This window comes from Saccopteryx leptura, chromosome 3, assembly GCF_036850995.1.
Source record: "Saccopteryx leptura isolate mSacLep1 chromosome 3, mSacLep1_pri_phased_curated, whole genome shotgun sequence".
NCBI lineage: Eukaryota > Metazoa > Chordata > Mammalia > Chiroptera > Emballonuridae > Saccopteryx > Saccopteryx leptura.
In genome coordinates, this window is record NC_089505.1 from 53,140,054 (window position 1) to 53,161,452 (window position 21,399).

The following is a 21,399-nucleotide window of genomic DNA, read 5'->3' on the forward strand; positions in this document are numbered from 1 at the left end:
ACAGGAATTATCTGACTCCATCAAAAAGAATACATAAGAATAATAGGTATATCAGAGGGAGAAGAGAGAGAAAATGGAAAGGAGAACATACTCAAACAAATAATAGATGAGAACTTCCCAAGCCTGTGGAAAGAACTAAAGCCTCAAATTCAAGAAGCAAACAGAACTCCGAGTTTTCTTAACCCCAACAAACCTACTCCAATGCACATCATAATGAAATAGACACAAACCAACGGCAAAGAAAAAATTCTCAAGGCAGTCAGGGAAAAGAAGAATACAACATATAAAGGAAAGCCTATTAGATTATCATCTGATTTCTCAACAGAAACTCTACAAGCTAGAAGAGAATGGACCCCAATAATTAAAGTCCTGAAAGAGAGGAACTTTCAGCCACGAATACTATACCTATCAAAGCTATCCTTCAAATATGAAGGAGAAATAAAAACATTCACAGATACAGAAAAGATGAGGGAATTTATCATCAGAAACCCCCCACTCCAGGAATTACTAAAGGGGGTTCTCCAATCAGATACAAAGAACAACAACAAAAATAAAACAGAGCCACAAGTAAAAGCTCCAAGAAGAACACAATAAAACCAAATTTAAACTGTGACAACAACAAAAAAAGGGGGGGGGGGAGAGGATGGAGATTAACAGTAGCAAAGGACGATGGAGTCCAAAAGTATTCTCAAAATCGTGCACTACAATGAACAGGGTAGGAACCCTTTTCATTACTTAAAGGTAACCACCATTGAAAAAACCACCACAGAAGCACATGATTTAAAAAAGATAGCAACAGAGGAAAGATGTATAGAATACAACCAAATAAAAACAAAAGATAGAAAGATGAAAGAGAAGGATCAAACAAGACACAAAACTAACAGAAAGCAATCTATAAAATGGCAATAGGGAACTCACAAGTGTCAATAATTACACTAAATGTAAACGGATTAAACTCACCAATAAAAAGGCACAGAGTAGCAGAATGGATTAAAAAAGAAAATCCAACTGTATGCTGCCTACAAGAAACTTATCTAAGTAACAAGGATAAAAACAAATTCAAAGTGAATGGCTGGAAAACAATACTCCAAGCAAATAACATCCAAAAAAAAGCAGGCGTAGCAATACTCATATCTGATAATGCTGACTACAAGACAGCAAAAGTACTCAGAGACAAAAATGGTCATTTTATAATGGCTAAGGGGACACTGAATCAAGAAGACATAACAATTCTTAATATATATGCACCAAACCAAGGAGCACCAAAATATATAAGACAGCTACTTATTGATCTTAAAACAAAAACTGACAAAAATACAATCATACTTGGAGACCTCAATACACTGCTGATGGCTCTAGATCGGTCATCCAAACAGAGAATCAACAAAGATATAGTGGCCTTAAACAAAACACTAGAGCACTTGGATATGATAGACATCTACAGGACATTTCATCCCAAAGTGACTGAGTATACATTTTTCTCCAGTGTACATGGGTCATTCTCAAGAATTGACCATATGCTGGGCATCAAAAACAACATCAGCAAATTCAGAAAAATCAAAGTAGTACCAAGCATAATTTCTGATCATAAAGCTTTGAAACTAGAATTCAACTGCAAAAAAGAGGAAAAAAATCTCACAAATATGTGGAAACTAAACATACTTTTAAACAATGAATGGGTCAAAGAAGAAATAAGTGCAGAGATCAAAAGATATATACAGACAAATGAAAATGACAATACAACATAGCAGAACCTATGGGATGCAGCAAAAGCAGTGATAAGAGGGAAGTTCATATCACTTCAGGCCTATATGAACAAACAAGAGAGAGCCCAAGTGAACCACTTAACTTCACACCTTAAGAAACTAGAAAAAGAAGAACAAAGACAACCCAAACCAGCCGAAGAAAGGAGATAATAAAAATCAGAGCAGAAATAAATGAAATAGAGAACAGAAAAACTATAGAAAAAAAATTAATAGAACAAGGAGCTGGTTCTTTGAAAAGATCAACAAAATTGACAAACCCTTGGCAAGACTTACCAAGGAAAAAGGAGAAAGAACTCATATAAACAAAATCCAAAATGAAAGAGGAGAAATCACCACGGACACCGTAGATATACAAAGAATTATTGTAGAATACTATGAAAAACTTTATGCCACTAAATTCAACAACCTAGAAGAAATGGATAAATTCCTAGAACAATACAACCTTCCTTGACTTTCTGAGTCAAGAAGAAACAGAAAGCCTAAACAGACCTATTAGTAGAGAAGAAATAGAAAAAACCATTAAAAACCTCCCCAAAAATAGAAGTTCAGGCCCAGACGGCTATACCAGTGAATTTTATCAAACATTCAAAGAAGACTTGGTTCCTATTCTACTGAAAGTCTTCCAAAAAATTGAAGAAGAAGCAATACTTCCAAACAGATTTTTTTTTTCTTTTTTTGTATTTTTCTGAAGCTGGAAATGGGGAGAGACAGTCAGACAGACTCCCGCATGCGCCCAACCGGGATCCACCCGGTATGCCCACCATGGGCGACGCTCTGCCCACCAGGGGGCGATGCTCTGCCCCTTCGGGGCATCGCTCTGCCGCAACCAGAGCCACTCTCACGCCTGGGGCAGAGGCCAAGGAGCCATCCCCAGTGCCCGGGCCATCTTTGCTCCAATGGAGCCTTGGCTGCGGGAGGGGAAGAGAGAGACAGAGAGGAAGGAGGGGGTGGGGGTGGAGAAGCAAATGGGCGCTTCTCCTATGTGCCCTGGCCGGGAATCGAACCCGGGTCCCCCGCACACCAGGCCGACGCTCTACTGCTGAGCCAACCGGCCATGGCCCAAACAGATTTTTTGAGGCCAACATAACCCTCATACCGAAACCAGGCAAGGATGGCACAAAAAAAGAAAACTACAAACCAATGTCTCTAATGAATACAGATGCTAAAATACTAAACAAAATACTAGCAAATTGAATACAACAACATATTAAAAAAATAATACATCATGATCAAGTGGGATTCATCCCAGAATCTCAAGGATGGTTCAACATATGTAAAACGGTTAACGTAATACACAATATCAACAAAACAAAGAACAAAAACCACATGATCTTATCAATAGATGCAGAAAAGGCTTTTGAGAAAATACAACACAATTTTATGTTTAAGACTCTCAACAAAATGGGTATAGAAGGAAAATATCTCAACATGATAAAGGCCATATATGATAAACCATCAGCTAACATCATATTAAATGGCACAAAACTGAAGGCTTTCCCCCTTAAATCAGGAACAAGACAGGGTTGTCCACTCTCTCCACTCTTATTTAATGTGGTACAAGAGGGTCTAGCCAGAGCAATCAGACAAGACAAAGAAATAAAAGGCATCCGGAGAGACAAGATGGCGCTGGAGTAGGCGGACGTACCAGCATCTACCTCCCAGAACCAAAGTGGATTACAAACTAATTTTATGAACTATCATCTGAAAAAACCAACTTTGGACTAAACTAAAAGGACGCTTCAACCAAGGAACGCTGAAGAAGCCACACAGAGACTGGTAGGAAAAGCGAAAACGCAGAGAGGGTTGCCCAGCTCCTCGGAGCGAATGGCAGCAGGGAGAGACTTGCGTGGTGGGAAGTGAGTTTAGCAGAGGGGAAAGGGTCCTGAGCCCCAGGAACAAAGCCCCAGCCTGCAGCCCCAGACCCCAGAAGAGGCGTAAGGACAGTATTTAACTGGAAACAAGTCAGGATACTGTTTGTGAGAGAGTCCGATTTCTCAGACCCAGGATCCTTCTTAAAGGGACCGCGCAGAACATCTCTCTCAAAAACAATCACCTGGGGCTCCTGGGGAAGGGGGGAGAGAGGAGAAAACCACAGTAACAGGAAGAGAGTGTAATCTAGGAGGCATAAGGAGAAACATTTTGGGAGATAGCCACCCTAATCCCTGAGACGAATCACTCCCCAAAGCTGAAGTGAATATTTCCCCTGGAAACAGCAATACCAGCAAAGGGAAGCAGGAGAGCAGCCAAACAAGCTCCCCCGCAGCATTCAGAGAAGAGTCACATAGAAGGAGGGAGCTTTCGGGTCTACAGTAGTGAGTTTTAGGGTCCGAGCTGCAACGCCCCCACGTATGCGGCTGAGGGCGCACTGGAGAGCGGGCGGCAGCGGGAGACAAAAGCGCGGTTCTGGCAGGAGCGGAAGCCGGCTGGCCACCACTGGGCTCAGGTGTGAGCTCAATCTTGCCCAGCTGGAGAGAAGGTGGCGTGCAAAAGTGGTCAAGCTCAGCTGCTGGCAGCCTGTAATCCAGCCTCCGGGAGAAGGGCGGGAACCCCAGAAAGGGTAGAAACCAGCCCCAGAGCAAGGGCAGAGGAGCACAGCCCTGCCCCGCCTGTGCAACCCAGGCTTGCGGTCTGACTTGGTAGCTGGCTCCTCCCACGGGAGGGGAACCAAAAGCCCAGAAGAGGCAGAGTTCCGCTACGGAGCTGAGCTTCGGCACGCAGCCCTGCCCGGTGGTAGAGCCAAGGCTAGCAGCTGTTCCTTGAGTGGGATCATCCTGCAAAGGCAGGGCGAAAGCTCGGAAACAGGCGGAGACCCACAGCTGAGCAAAGGTGCTCGCCAGTGCCCTCAGGACCGAGCATAACGTCACACACAGGGGCGGGGCAAAGGCCAAGGCCACCAACCCTTGTGCACCTGAGCACGTGATCACAGCCAATCCTGTGAAGAGAAAATGCAGAGGCAGAGAAATACAACACAAATAAACCAAGAGAAATCCCCAGAAAAGGACCTAAGTGAGTCAGATATAACCAAATTACCAGATGCAGAGTTTAAAATAACGATTGTTAGGATGCTCAAAGATATTAGAACAACCATAGATGGCCATTACGAAAACCTAAATAAAGAGATAACAAATATAAAAAAGGACATTGAAATAATAAAAAAGAATCAGACAGAAATGACAAATACAATATCTGAAATAAAGAATACAATAGAAGGAATTAAAAGCAGGATGGATGAAGCAGAGAATCGAATCAGTGAGTTAGAGGAAACAATAAATAAAGGCATGGAAGCAGAGCAGAAAAAAGAAAAGAGACTCAAAAAGTCTGAGGAAACTCTAAGAGAGCTCTGTGACAACATGAAGAGAAATAACATCCGCATCATAGGGGTTCCTGAAGAAGAAGAGAAAGAAAAAGGGATAGAGACCTTGTTCAAACATATTATAGTGGAAAACTTCCCCCAATTAAGGCAGGAAAACATTTCACATGTTCAGGAAGCACAGAGAACTCCATTAAGGAGAAACCCAAAGAAACCAACACCAAGACACATCATAATTAAATTACCAAAGCTAAATGATAAAGAGAAAATATTAAAAGCTGCTAGAGAAAAAAAGACTATCACCTACAAAGGAGCCCCCATAAGGATGACTTCTGACTTCTCAACAGAAACACTTGAGGCCAGAAGGGAATGGCAAGAAATATTCAAAGTAATGCAGAACAAGAATCTACAACCAAGACTACTTTATCCAGCAAGGCTATCATTTAAAATTGAAGGAGAAATAAAAAGCTTTACAGACAAAAAAAAAAACTCAAGGATTTCACTGCAACCAAACCAAGGCTGCAAGAAATGCTAAGGGACCTGTTGTAAACAGATCAAAGGAAAAAAAGAATATAGCAAAAGAGAAAAACAGTTTTAAAGAAAAAAAATGGCAATAAACAATTACATATCAGTAATAACCTTAAATGTTAATGGATTAAATGATCTGATCAAGAGACATAGGGTAGCTGCGTGGATAAGAAAACAGGACCCATACATATGCTGTCTACAAGAAACACACCTTAAATCAAAAGATGCACACAGACTGAAGATAAAAGGATGGAAAAAAATATTTCACGCAAATGGAAATGAAAAAAAAGCTGGGGTAGCAATACTTATATCAGACAAAATGGACTTTAAAACAAAGACCATAGTTAGAGATAAAGAAGGTCACTACATAATGATAAAGGGAGCAATCCAAAAGGAAGATATAACCATTATAAATATCTACGCACCTAATATAGGAGCACCTAAATATATAAAGCAGACTTTGATAGACTTAAAGGGCGAGATCAACAGCAATACTATAATAGTAGGGGATTTTAATACCCCACTAACATCACTAGATAGATCCTCAAGAAAGAAAATTAACAAAGAAACAGCAGACTTAAAGGACATATTAGATCAACCCGATTTAATAGATATCTTCAGAACCTTTCACCCTAAAACAGCAGAATATACATTCTTTTCAAGCGCTTATGGTACATTCTCTAGAATAGACCACATGTTAGGGCACAAAAGCAGGCTCAACAAATTTAAGAAGATTGAAATTATATCGAGCACTTTCTCTGATCACAATGGCATTAAACTAGAAATCAACCACAATAGAAAAAGTGAAAAACATTCAAACACTTGGAAACTAAATACCACGTTATTAAATAATGAATGGGTTAACATTGATATCAAAGAAGAAATTTAAAAATTCCTAGAAACAAACGATAATGAGCATACATCAACTCAAAATTTATGGGACACAGTAAAAGCAGTCCTGAGAGGGAAGTTTATAGCATTACAGGCATACCTCAAGAAGCTAGAAAAAGCTCAAATAAACAACTTAACCCTGCATCTAAAAGAACTAGAAAAAAAACAGCAAGTAAAGCCCACAGCTAGTAGAAGGAAGGAAATAATAAAGATCAGAGCAGAAATAAATGACATAGAGGCTAAAGAAACAATAAAGAGAATCAATGAAACCAGGAGCTGGTTCTTTGAAAAGGTAAACAAGATCGATGAACTTTTAACAAGACTTACCAAGAAAAAAAGAGAGAGGACTCAAATAAATAAAATTAGAAACGAGAGTGGAGAAATAACAACTGACACAACAGAAATACAAAATATTGTAAGAAAATACTATGAAGAACTGTACGCCAAAAAACTAGACAACCTAGATGAAATGGAAAAATTTCTTGAATCATATAATCTTCCAAAAATCAATCTGGAAGAATCAGAAAATCTAAACAGACCAATTACAACAAATGAGATTGAAACAGCTATCAAAAAACTCCCAAAAAAGAAAAGTCCTGGGCCTGATGGCTTCACAAGTGAATTCTACCAAATATTCAAAGAACTAACTCCTATCCTTCTCAAGCTATTTCAAAAAATTCAAGAGGAAGGAAGACTTCCAAACTCCTTTTAGGAGGCGAGCATAATTCTGATTCCAAAACCAGGCAAAGACAACACAAAGAAAGAAAATTATAGGCCAATAACCCTGATGAACTTAGATGGAAAAATTCTCAACAAAATATTAGCAAACCGGATCCAGCAATATATGGAAAAAATCATACACCATGATCAAGTAGGATTTATTATTGGGAGGCAAGGCTGGTACAATATTTGTAAATCAATCAATGTGATTCATCACATAAACAAAAGAAAGGAGAAAAACCACATGATAATTTCAATAGATGCAGAAAAAGCATTTGATAAAGTCCAGCACCCATTCATGATCAAAACTCTCAGCAAAGTGGGAATACAGGGAACATACCTCAACATGATAAAGGCCATCTATGACAAACCCACAGCCAACATCATACTCAATGGGCAAAAATTAAAAGCAATCCCCTTAAGATCAGGAACAAGGCAGGGGTGCCCCCTTTCACCACTCTTATTCAACATAGTTCTGGAAGTCCTAGCCACAGCAATCAGACAAGAAAAAGAAATAAAAGGCATCCAAATTGGAAAAGAAGAAGTAAAACGATCATTATTTGCAGATGACATGATATTGTATATAGAAAACCCTAAAGTCTCGCCCTGGCCAGTTGGCTCAGCAGTAGAGCGTCGGCCTAGCATGCGGAGGACCCGGGTTCGATTCCCGGCCAGGGCACACAGGAGAAGCGCCCATTTGCTTCTCCACCCCTCCGCCGCACTTTCCTCTCTGTCTCTCTCTTCCCCTCCCGCAGCCAAGGCTCCATTGGAGCAAAGATGGCCTGGGCGCTGGGGATGGCTCTGTGGCCTCTGCCCCAGGCGCTAGAGTGGCTCTGGTCGCAATATGGCGACGCCCAGGATGGGCAGAGCATCGCCCCCTGGTGGGCAGAGCGTCACCCCATGGTGGGCGTGCCGGGTGGATCCCGGTCGGGCGCATGCGGGAGTCTGTCTGACTGTCTCTCCCTGTTTCCAGCTTCAGAAAAATGCAAAAAAAATAAAAAATAAATAAAAAATAAATAAGAAAACCCTAAAGTCTCAGTCAAAAAACTACTAGACCTGATAAATGAATTTGGCAAGGTGGCAGGATATAAAATAAATACTCAGAAATCAGAGGCATTTTTATACACTAATAATGAACTGTCAGAAAGAGAAATCAGGGAATCAATCCCCTTTACCATCGCAACCAAAAAAATAAAGTACCTAGGAATAAATCTAACCAAGGAGATTAAAGACTTGTACTCGGAAAATTATAAAACATTGATAAAAGAAACCAGGGAAGATACGAATAAGTGGAGGCATATACCATGCTCATGGTTAGGAAGAATAAACATCATTAAAATGTCTATATTACCCAAAGCAATTTATAAATTCAATGCAATACTGATTAAAATACCAATGACTTACTTCAAAGACATAGAACACATATTCCAAAAATTTATATGGAACCAAAAAAGAACACGAATACCCTCAGCAATCCTGAAAAGGAAGAAAAAAGCGGGAGGTATCACACTTCCAGATATCAAGTTATATTATAAGGCCTTTGTACTCAAAACAGCATGGTACTGGCATAAGAACAGGCACATAGATCAATGGAACAGAACAGAAAACTCAGAAATAAACCCACAGCTCTATGGACAACTGATATTTGACAAAGGAGGTAAGACAATACATTGGAGTAAAGACAGCCTCTTCAACAAATGGTGTTGGGAAAACTGGACAGCTACCTGCAAAAAAATGAAACGAGACCACCAACTTACACCACTCACAAAAATAAACTCAAAATGGATAAAAGACTTGAATGTAAGCCGTGAAACCATAAGCATCTTAGAAGAAAACATAGGCAGTAAGCTCTCCGACATCTCTCACAGCAATATATTTGCTGATTTGTCTCCACAGGCAAGTGAAATAAAAGACAGGATCAACAAATGGGACTTTATCAAACTAAAAAGCTTCTGCACAGCTAAAGACAATAAGAACAGAATAAAAAGACAAACTACACAATGGGAGAATATATTTGACATAGCGTCTGATAAGGGGTTAATAACCAAAATTTATAAAGAACTTGTAAAACTTAATACCAGGAAGACAAACAATCCAATCCAAAAATGGGCAAAAGAAATGAATAGACACTTCTCCAAAGAGGACACACAGATGGCCAACAGGCATATGAAAAAATGTTCAACATCACTAATGATTAGAGAAATGCAAATTAAAACCACAATGAGATATCACCTCACACCAGTCAGAATGGCGCTCATCAATAAAACAACACAGAATAAGTGCTGGCGAGGATGTGGAGAAAAGGGAACCCTCCTGCACTGCTGGTGGGAATGCAGACTGGTGCAGCCACTGTGGAAAACAGTATGGAGATTCCTCAAGAAATTAAAAATTGAACTGCCTTTTGACCCAGCTATACCACTGTTAGGAATATACCCCAAGAACACCATAGCACTGTTTGAAAAGAAGAAATTCACCCCCATGTTTATGGCAGCATTGTTCACAATAGCAAAGATTTGGAAACAGCCCAAGTGTCCATCAGAGGACGAGTGGATTAAAAAGCTTTGGTGTATATATATACTATGGAATACTACTCGGCCATAAGAAATGATGACATTGGATCTTTTACAACAACATGGATGGGCCTTGATAACATTATACTGAGTGAAAGAAGTAAATCAGAAAAAACTAAGAACTATATGTTTCCATACATAGGTGGGACATAAGGATGAGACTCAGAGACATGAACAACAGTGTTGGGGTTACAGGGTGTGGGCAGGAGAGGGAGGGGGTTGGGGGAGGGGAGGGGCACAAAGATCATGGCTTTTCAGCATTTGCCATATTCCCCCCTTAATCTATAGACAGACAGCAAATATTTACATATGGTGTTCCCACTATAAAGTCTGCTGTCTTAGGGACAAATGCTGATAAACTATTTCAGCAGTTCCTCCTTCTTCAAAGACTTATATGTCAACATAGAGCTCCATGTTTCATAGGACATACTCAAGCTCACTCCATGCTCCCTGGAGCTTTAGCACAAGGGAATGCCCCCCCCCTTTTTTTTATTTAGTATTTTTTCCTTTATTTATTTATTTTTTGTATTTTTCTGAGGATGGGGATGGGGAGGCAGTCAGACAGACTCCTGCATGCGCCTGACTGGGATCCACCTGGCATGCCTACTTGGGGGGGAATGCTCTGCCTATCTGGGGTGTTGCTCTGTTACAACTGGAGCCATTCTAGCAACTGGGGCAGAGGCCATGGGGCCATCCTTAGTGCCCAGGGTGGCTTTGCTCCGGTGGAGCCTTGGCTGCGGGCAGGAGGAGAGAGACGAAGAGGAAGGAGAGGGAGAGGGGTGGAGAGGTAGATGGGCGCTTCTCCTGTGTGCTCTGGCCAGGAATCGAACCCGGAATCCTGCACGCCAGGCCAATGACTCCGATGGGTCTACCATATCATGCTTTTTACTTAAAAAAAAAAAATTTACATTTCTTTTGAATGCTGATGAACAGGAAACACCAAATCTTTTTCGCCTGCAAACTACTACCTTCTTTATTAGATCTAGCTAATAACACTGTTCTTTTTTCCAAATAGCTCCAGATATATGGAAAAGATTTATATAGGCGGATGGGGATCCTCAAACCCCTCAGCGAGATCTTCTGAGAATGGCTTTTAAGATACCTAGAGGCAGAAAAAGCCCAATAGAGATCAGGGGAACTACCAGCTTTTAGGATACACCCTTAAAGGCTCCAATACCCCAAAGGGGTCTCATAGGATGCCATCTGGGTCCTGCTTCAATAGTGGAAAGGAAGGTCATTGAGCTAAAGTCTGCCAGGCTTACACGCCTCTGCTGTGAGGAAACAGGGACACTGGAAGGTGGGCTTCCCCCTCACTCTTCTAAGGGAGGGTTCAGTCTCTTCCAGCCCTGCTCCAGCCACCTATGACCTAACCTTGTCCAGAAAGCTGGGGCTTGCCACTGAAGGCTGAAGGTGCCCAGGGCCGTTGGCCCCATCTACGACACTGTGGACGAGCCTAGGGTATTTCTTCCAAGAAGCAGGTAAACTGATCTCATTCGCACAAGGGCCACTTAACTATGTTTTGCCTGAATAGTCAGGTTTTTTATTCTTCCCTCAAAGATCTCTGTTGTGGGTGTTGATAGTCCTATTTTCTGCTGCTTTGCTTAATATATAGTGTTTCCTTTATCCCTCCTACCTCAATGCCCCACTCATATTTCAGGCTGGGACCTACTCCTAATTTAGAGCTCTCTTTCCTCCTTTTGCCAACTTGTATTATGAATTTACCTTTGCCACCCAGCTTAGTGTATCCCAAGGTTCTCTTTACCAGGCCACAGTCACAGAGCTCCAGGGAAAAGCAACCTGGTCTCAACGCTCCAGGCAGAGGAGAACAGAAGCTCCATATCCACGCATGCTGCAAATGGCTTTTTCCAGTCTACCTGAATCATTACCAGCTAGAAGCAGCAGTCAATGGGACTTGGACATGAGCTGCAAATTATAGAATGGTGACAACAATTCCAGTGCCATGCGGACTTTTCCTGGGGGGAACTTTCCTGGACTCCTGCTCCCTGTGACAGCTCCTAACAGACTGAACTGTGGTTGGGTTGCATTTTTCAGGGATTTGGCATGGTGATGGGGCCAACTTGGACTTGGTGAACATGTTAAGGACACTACTCTTTTATGGATTCTTGCTGTATTGGCCAAGAGTTTGCTTAAAGGCTTTTAATCACTGTAAAAAAAAAAATAGAGGACTGGATGAAGAAGATGGGGCACATATACACCATGGTATACTATTCAGCTAGGAGAAATGATGACATCAGATCACTTGCAGTGGAATGGTGGAGTCTTGGTAGCATTGTGTGGGGTGAAATGGGCGAATCAGAAAAAAACAGGAACTGCAGGATTCCATACATTGGTGGGACATAGAAGCGAGACTAAGAGGCATGGACGGGAGTTGTGGTGGTTACAGGGGGTGGGGGTAGGGAAGGAGGGAGAGGGGGAGGGGGAGGGGTACAGAGAGAACTGGATGGAGGGTGGCGGAGAACAATCTCTCTTCGGGTGATGGGTATGCAACAGAACTAAATGACAAGATAACCTGGAAATGTTTTCTTTGAATGTATGTACCCTGATTTATTGATGTCACCCCATTAAAATAAAAATTTATTAAAAAAAAAAAGAAATAAAAGGCATCCATATCGGAAAAGAAGAAGTAAAGGTATCACTTTTTGCAGATGATATGATCCTATACATCAAAAACCCCAAAGAATCCACAAAAAGACTACTAGAAACAATAAGCCAATACAGTAAGGTCGCAGGATACAAAATTAACATACAGAAGTCCATAGCCTTTCTATATACCAACAATGAAACATTTGAGAACAAACGCAAAAGACTAATCCCCTTCACAATTGCAACAATAAAAAAAAATACCTAGGAATAAACATAACAAAGAATGTCAAGGACTTATATAATGAAAACTATAAACCATTGTTAAGGGAAATCGAAAAAGATATATTGAGATGGAAGAATATTCCTTGTTCTTGGTTAGGAAGAATAAATATAATCAAGATGGCCATATTACCCAAAGCAATATACAAATTTAATGCAATTCCCATCAAAATTCCAATGACATTTTTTAAAGAAATGGAGCAAAAAAATCATCAGATTTATATGGAACTATAAAAAACCCTGAATAGCCAAAGCAATCCTAAAGAAAAAGAATGAAGCTGGGGGCATTAAAATACCTGACTTCAAACTATATTATAGGGCCACGACAATCAAAACAGCATGGTATTGGCAGAAAAATAGACACTCAGACCAATGGAACAAAATAGAAAACCCAGAAATAAAACCACATATATATAGTCAAATAATTTTTGATAAAGGGGCCAACAACACACAATGGAGAAAAGAAAGCCTCTTCAATAAATGGTGCTGGGAAAACTGGAAAGCCACATGCAAAAGAATGAAACTGGACTACAGTTTGTCCCCCTGTACTAAAATTAACTCAAAATGGATCAAAGATCTAAACATAAGACCTGAAACAATTAAGTACATAGAAGAAGACATAGGTACTAAACTCATGGACCTGGGTTTTAAAGAGCATTTTATGAATTTGACTCCAAAGGCAAGAGAAGTGAAGGCAAAAATTAATGAATGGAATTACATCAGACTAAGAAGTTTTTGCTCAGCAAGGGAAACTGATAACAAAATAAACAGAAAGCCAACTAAATGGGAAATGATATTTTCAAACAACAGCTCAGATAAGGGCCTAATATCCAAAATATACAAAGAACTCATAAAACTCAACAACAAACAAACAAACAATCCAATAAAAAAATGGGAAGAGGACATGAACAGACATTTCTCCCAGGAAGAAATACAAATGGCCAACAGATATATGAAAAGATGCTCATCTTCTTTAGTTATTAGAGAAATGCAAATCAAAACTGCAATGAGATACCACCTCACACCTGTTAGATTAGCTATTATCAACAAGACAGGTAATAGCAAATTTTGGATAGGCTGTGGAGAAAAAGGAACCCTCATACACTGTTAGTGGGAATGTAAAGTAGTACAACCATTATGGAAGAAAGTATGGTGGTTCCTCAAAAAACTGAAAATAGAACTACCTTATGACCCAGCAATCCCTCTACTGGGTATATACCCCCAAAACTCAGAAACATTGATACGTAAAGACACATGCAGCACCATGTTCATTGTAGCATTGTTCACAGTGGCCAGGACATGGAAACAACCAAAAAGCCCATCAATAGATGACTGGATAAAGAAGATGGGGCACATATACACTATGGAATACTACTCAGCCATAAGAAATGATGACATCGGATCATTTACAGCAAATTGGTGGGATCTTGATTACATTATACAAAGTGAAATAATTAAATCAGAAAAAACCAGGAACTGCATTATTCCATACGTAGGTGGAACATAAAAGTGAGACTAAGAGACATTGATAAGAGTGTGGTGGTTATGGGGGGAGGTGGGAGAGGGAGAGGGAAAGGGGGAGGGGCACAAAGAAAACTAGATAGAAGGTGACAGAGGACAATCTGACTTTGGGTGATGGGTATGCAACATAATTGAACGACAAGATAACCTGGACATGTTATCTTTGAATATATGTATCCTGATTTATTGATGTCGCGCATTAAAAAAATAAAATTATAAAAAAAGAGTACTTTATCCAGCAAGGCTATCGTTTAAAATTGAAGGAGAAATAAAAAGCTTTACAGACAAAAAAAAACCTCAAGGAGCCCTGGCCGGTTGGCTCAGTGGTAGAGCGTCAGCCTGGCGTGCAGAAGTCCCGGGTTCGATTCCTGGCCAGGGCATACAGGAGAAGCACCCATTTGCTTCTCCACCCCTCCCCCTCTCCTTCCTCTCTGTCTCTCTCTTCCCCTCCCACAGCGAGGCTCCATTGGAGCAAAGATGGCCTGGGCGCTGGGGATGGCTCCTTGGCCTCTGCCCCAGGTGCTAGAGTGGCTATGGTTGCAGCAGAGCGACGCCCGGAGGGGCAGAGCGTCGCCCCCTGGTGGGCATGCCAGGTGGATCCCAGTCGGGCACATGCGGGAGTCTGTTTGACTGTCTCTTCCCGTTTCCAGCTTCAGAAAAATACAAAAAAAAAGAAAAAAGAAAAAAGAAAATCTCAAGGAATTCACTACAACTAAACCAAGGCTGCAAGAAATGCTAAGGGACCTTTTGTAAACAGATCAAAGGAGAAAAAATATAGCAAAAGAGGAATACAGTTTTCAAGAATAAAATGGCAATAAACAACTACATATCAATAATAACCTTAAATGTAAATGGATTAAATGATCCGATCAAAAACATATAGTAGATGCATGGATAAGAAAACAGAACCCATACTCTTGTTTCTCTTCATATCGTATAAATCTTTCAGCTTTTACTAAAGAAAACAGAACCCATACATATGCTGTCTAATAGAGACCCCCCTCAAAACAAGAGATGCACATAGACCGAAGGTAAAAGGATGGAAAAAGTATTTTATCCAAATGGCAATGAAAAAAAAGCTTTGGTAGCAATACTTATATCAGACAAAATGGACTTTAAAACAAAGACTATAGTAAGAGATAAAGAAGGTCACTACATAATGATAAAGGGAGCAATCCAACAGGAAAATATAACCATTATAAATACCTATGCATTTAATATAGGAGCACCTAAATATATAAAGCAGAGTTTGATGGATATAAAGGGCGAGATCAACAGCAATACTATAATATTAGGAAATTTCAATACTACACTAAAATCACTAGATAGATCCTCAAGAAATAAAATTAACAAAGAAACAGCAGACTTAAAGGACACACTAGATCAACTCGATTTAATAGATATCTTCAGAACCTTTCACCCCAAAGCAGCAGAATATACATTCTTTTCAAGTGCACATGGTACATTCTCTAGGATAGACCACATGTTAGGGCACAAAAGCGGTCTCAACAAATTTAAGAAGACAGAAATCATATCAAGCATTTTCTCTGATTACAATGGCATGAAACTAGAAATCAACCACAACAGAAAAACAAAAATACTCAAACACTTGGAAACTAAATAGCATGTTATTAAATAACAAATGGGTTAACAATGAGATCAAAGAAGAAATTTAAAAATTTCTAGAAAAGAATGATAATGACCAGACATCAACTAAAAATTTATGGGACACAGCAAAAGCAGTACTGAGAAGGAAGTTCATAGCATTACAGGCATACCTTAAGAAGCTAGAAAAAGCTCAAATAAACCATTTAACCCTGCATCAGAAGAACAAAAAAAAGAACAGCAAGTAAAGTCCAGGGGTAGTAAAAGGAAGAAAATAATAAAGGTCAGAGCGGAAATAAATGACATAGTGGCTAAAGAAACTATACAGAGGATCAATGAAACAAGGAGCTGGTTATTTGAAAAGGTAAACAAGATCAATGAACCTTTAACCAGACTTAATAAGAAAAAAAGAGAGGACTCAAATAAATAAAATTAGAAATGAGAGTGGAAAAATAACAACTGACACAACAGAAATATAAAATATTGTAAGAAAATACTATAAAGAGCTGTATGCCAAAAAATTAGACAACCTAGATGAAATGGAAAAATTTCTTGAAACATAAAATCTTTTAAAAATCAATCTGGAAGAATCAGAAAACCTAAACAGACTGATTACAACAAATGATATTGAAACTGTTATCAAATAACTCCCAACAAACCAAAGCCCTGGACAAGATGGCTTCACAAGTGAATTCTACCAAATATTCATGAAGAACTAATGCCTATCTTTCTCAAGCTATTTCAAAAAATTCAAGAGAAAAGAAGACTTCCAAGCTCCTATATGAGGCGAGCATAATTCTGTTTTCAAAAACAGGCAAAGACAACACAAAGAAAGAAAATTATAGGCCAATATCCCTGATGAATTTAGATGCTAAAATCCTCAACAAAATATTAGCCAACCGGTTCCAGCAATATATGAAAAAATCATACACCATGATCAAGACAGATTTATTCTGGGGAGGCAAGGCTGGTACAATATTTGCAAATCAATGTGATTCATCACATAAACAAAAGAAAGGAGAAAAACCACATGATAATTTCAATAGATGCAGAAAAACCATTTGATAAAATCCAGCACCCATTCATGATCAAAACTCTCAGCAAAGTGGGAATACAGGGAACATAACTCAACATAATAAAAGCCATCTATGACAAACACACAGCCAACATCATACTCAATGGGAAAAAATTAAAAGCAATACCCTTAAGATCAGGAACAAGGCAGGGGTGCCCCCTTTCATCACTCTTATTCAACATAGTTCTGGAAATCCTAGCCACAGCAATCAGACAAGAAAAAGAAATAAAAGGCATCCAAATTAGAAAAGAAGAAGTAAAACTATCATAATTTGCAGATGATATGATATTGTATACAGAGAAACCTAAAGTCTCAGTCAAAAAAAAACTACTGGACCTGATGAATGAATTCAGCAAGGTGGCAGAATATAAAGTTAATACTCAGAAATCAGAGGCATTTTTATACACTAACAATGAACTGTCAGAAAGAGAAATTAAGGAAGCAATCCCCCTCACCATTGCAACCAAAAAAATAAAGTACCTAGGAGTAAATTTAACCAGGGAGATTAAAGACTTGTACTCAGAAAATTATAAAACATTGATAGAAGAAATCAGGGAAGATACAAACAAGTGGAAGCATATACTGTGCTCATGGTTAGGAAGAATAAACATCATTAAAATGTCTATATTATCCAAAGCAATTTATAAATTCAATGCAATACCAATTAAAATACCAACGACATACTTCAAAGATATAGATCACATATTCCAAAAATTTATATGGAACCAAAAAAGAGCACAAATAGCCTCAGCAATCTTAAAAAAAGAAGAATAAAGTGGGAGGTATCACTTCCTGATATCAAGTTATCCTACAAGGCCATTGTACTCAAAACAGCCTGGTACTGGCATAAGAACAGGCATATAGATCAATAGAACAGAACAGAGAACCCAGAAATAAACCCACAGCTCTATGGACAACTGATATTTGACAAAGGAGGTAAGGAAATACAGTGGAGTAAAGACAGTCTCTTTAATAAATGGTGTTGGAAAAATTGGACAGCTACCTGCAAAAAAATGAAACGAGACCACCAACTTACACCATTCACAAAAATAAACTCAAAATGGATAAAAGACTTAAATGTAAGCTGTGAAACCATAAGCATCTTAGAAGAAAACATAGGCAGTAAGCTCTCCGACCTCTCTCGCAGTGATATATTTGCTGATTTATCTCCATGGGGAAGTGAAAGAAAAGACAGGATAAACAAATGGGACTCTATCAAACTAAAAAGCTTTTGCACAGCTAAAGACAATAAGTAAGAACAGAATAAAAAGACAAACTACACAATGGGAGAACATATTTGACAATACATCTGATAAGGGGTTAAGAACCAAAATTTATAAAGAACTTGTAAATCTCAACACCAGGAAGACAAACAATCCAATCAAAAAATGGGAAAAAGAAATGAATAGACACTTCTCCAAAGAGGACATACAGATGGCCAATAGGCAGATGAAAAAATGCTCAACATCTCTAATCATTAGAGAAATGCAAATTAAAATCACAATGAGATATCACCTCACACCAGCCAGAATGGCGCTCATTAACAAAACAACATAGAATAAGTGTTGTCGAGGATGTGGAGAAAAGGGAACCCTCCTGCACTGCTGGTGGGAATGCAGACTGGTGCAGCCACTGTGGAAAACAGTATGGAGATTCCTCAAAAAATTGAAAATCGAACTGTCTTTTGACCCAACTATCCTACTTTTAGGAATATACCCCAAGAACATCATAGAACTGCTCCAAAAGGAGAAATGCACACCCATGTTTGTGGCAGCATTGTTCACAATAGCGAAGATCTGGGAACAGCCCAAGTGTCCGTCAGAGGACGAGTGGATTAAAAAGCTTTGGTACATATATACTATAGAATACTACTCAGCCATAAGAAATGATGACATCAGAACATTTACAATAACATGGATGGACCTTGATAACATTATACAGAGTGAAATAAGTAAATCAGAAAAAACTAAGAACTATATGAACCCATACATAGGTGGGACACAAAAATGAGACTCAGAGACATGGACAAGAATGTGATGGTAACGGAGGTGGGGGTGGGGGAGGATGGGGCGAGGAAGGAGAGAGAGGGGGTGGGTGGACGGGAGGGGCACAATAAAAACCAGATAGAAGGTGATGAAAGACAATTTGACTTTGGGTGAGGGGTATTCAGCATTATCAAATGTCAAAATAATCTGGAGATGTTTTCTCTCAACATATATGTATCCTGATTTATCAATGTCACTGTATTAAATTTAATAGTAATAATCAATTAATTAATTAATTTAAAAAGCTTTGGTACATATATACTATGGAATACTACTCAGCCATAAGAAATGATGACATTGGATCACTTACAACAACATGGATGGACCTTGATAATATTATACTGAATGAAATAAGTAAATCAGAAAAAACTAAGAACTATATGATTCCATACATAGGTGGGACACAAAAATGAGACTCAGAGACATGGACAAGAGTGTGGTGGTTACGGCAGGGGGAGGAGTGGGAAAGGGTTGGGGGAGGGGAGGGGCACAAAGAAAACCAGTTAGAAGGTGACGGTAGACAATTGGACTTTGAGTGATGGGAATGCAGCATAATCAAATGTCAGAATAACCTAGAGATGTTTTCTCTGAACATATGTACCCTGATTTATCAATGTCACCCCATTAAAATTAATTTAAAAAAATAAGTTAGGCCCTGGACAGTTGGCTCAGTGGTAGAGCGTCGGCCTGGCGTGCAGAAGTCCCGGGTTTGATTCCCGGCCAGGGCACACAGGAGAAGCGCCCATCTGCTTCTCCATCGCTCCCCTTCTCCTTCCTCTCTCTCTCTTCCCCTCCCGCAGCCGAGGCTCCATTGGAGCAAAGATGGCCCGGGCACTGGGGATGGCTCCTTGGCCTCTGCCCCAGGCGCTAGAGTGGCTCTGGTTGCAACAGAGCGACGCCCCGGAGGGGCAGAGCATCCCCCCTGATGGGCAGAGCGTTGCCCCCTGGTGGGCGTGCCAGGTGGATCCTGGTCGGTCGCATGCGGGAATCTGTCTGACTGTCTCTCCCCGTTTCCAGCTTCAAAAAAAAAAAAAAGTAAAAAAAAAGGAATTATATAAATTTTCTATATATTGATTGAGGTTGTTACATGTATATATTTGTAAGAACTCATCAAGCTGTTTACTTAAAGTAGGTACCTTTTATTATATGTAAATTATATATACAAATTTGATTTTTAAAAATACATATGTAACTTGAAGTATATTATATGATACATACATATATAGGTATATAATCCTAAATGAAAAATGACAAAATTTCTGTGAAATCAGTGAATTCTGAAAATAACATGCCTCAAGTAGTATTAAGATTTTTAAGATAAGTAAAGATATAGATATAAGTAAATCAGATATGAAATAAGTAAATCAGAAAAAACTAAGAACTATATGATTCCATACATAGGTGGGACACAAAAATGAGACTCAGAGACATGGACAAGAGTGTGGTGGTTACGGCGGGGGGAGGAGTGGGAAAGGGTTGGGGGAGGGGAGGGGCACAAAGAAAACCAGTTAGAAGGTGACGGTAGACAATTGGACTTTGAGTGATGGGAATGCAGCATAATCAAATGTCAGATATAGATATAGATATAAATGTCAGAATAGATATAGATATAAATAGATGCAGATACAGATAGTTACAGATAGATATAGATATAGATATAGATATAGATATAGATATAGATATAGATATAGATATAGATATAGATATAGATAAACAACGTGTTAGATTTGTTCTTACATTTGGTTTTCGAAACATTCTTTGCAGGTAATTGACTATGCCAAACTTGTTCAACCACGTTTTGATAAAGCCCTTGATGCATTAATAAAAAATGCTATAGCTGAGGCCACTGAAGCAGCTATTAAGACTGTGAAAGAAAAGCTTCTCGCAGAAGTAGAAGCTAAAAGACAAGGTAATCCGTCTTTTTTAAATGTGGTTTTTTAAAGGTTAGTTTAACAATTAAGCCTGACTACCTGCAGGCAAGGACTTGATTTGCTCATGTTGATGTCTCTGGCACCTTGCACATTGTAGCCTCTTAATAAATGGTCGAAGATATGAGTATACAACAACCTGATTCATAAACAGAAAAAAAACTTCAATTCTAGATTTCTAAGGAAAGAAATCAGAAAGAGCTTCCAAATTTAGATTGCTTTCCTTTCATGAGTCTGCTTGATGGCCAGAAACTGAGCAGAATTTATTCCTTTATCTACACCAATCATGACAACACCACTACTCCCCCTGTCTCTTGGAGTTTATTGTTGTTTTAGGCTTGTATGTCAGCTCTGGTTGTAAATTAAACCTTTCTATTTGGGGAATATTAATTTTAAAGTTATAAAGCAGTGAAACTGGAAGAAGACTTAAGATCAATTACATAATGTTCTAACTTTACAGATGAGAAGACTGAGGCACGTGAAGGTTAAATGGCTTCCTGTGACTCACCCAGCTTGTAGCATAGCTGAGACCTGAACCCTAGTTTCCAGAGTCCCAG

At 39.3% G+C, this 21,399-nt stretch overlaps 1 protein-coding gene across 3 annotated transcripts in view; it reads left to right on the plus strand.

Moving 5' to 3' along the window:
• AK9 (adenylate kinase 9) overlaps nt 1–21,399 on the plus strand; it is a 176,700-nt gene that overhangs the window by 40,878 nt on the left and 114,423 nt on the right. For all 3 annotated transcript variants that reach the window (XM_066373487.1, XM_066373484.1, XM_066373485.1), the window contains exon 13: nt 20,679–20,823. In XM_066373487.1, coding sequence (XP_066229584.1) covers nt 20,679–20,823 — 145 coding nt within the window. The remainder of the gene's footprint in view (nt 1–20,678; nt 20,824–21,399) is intronic.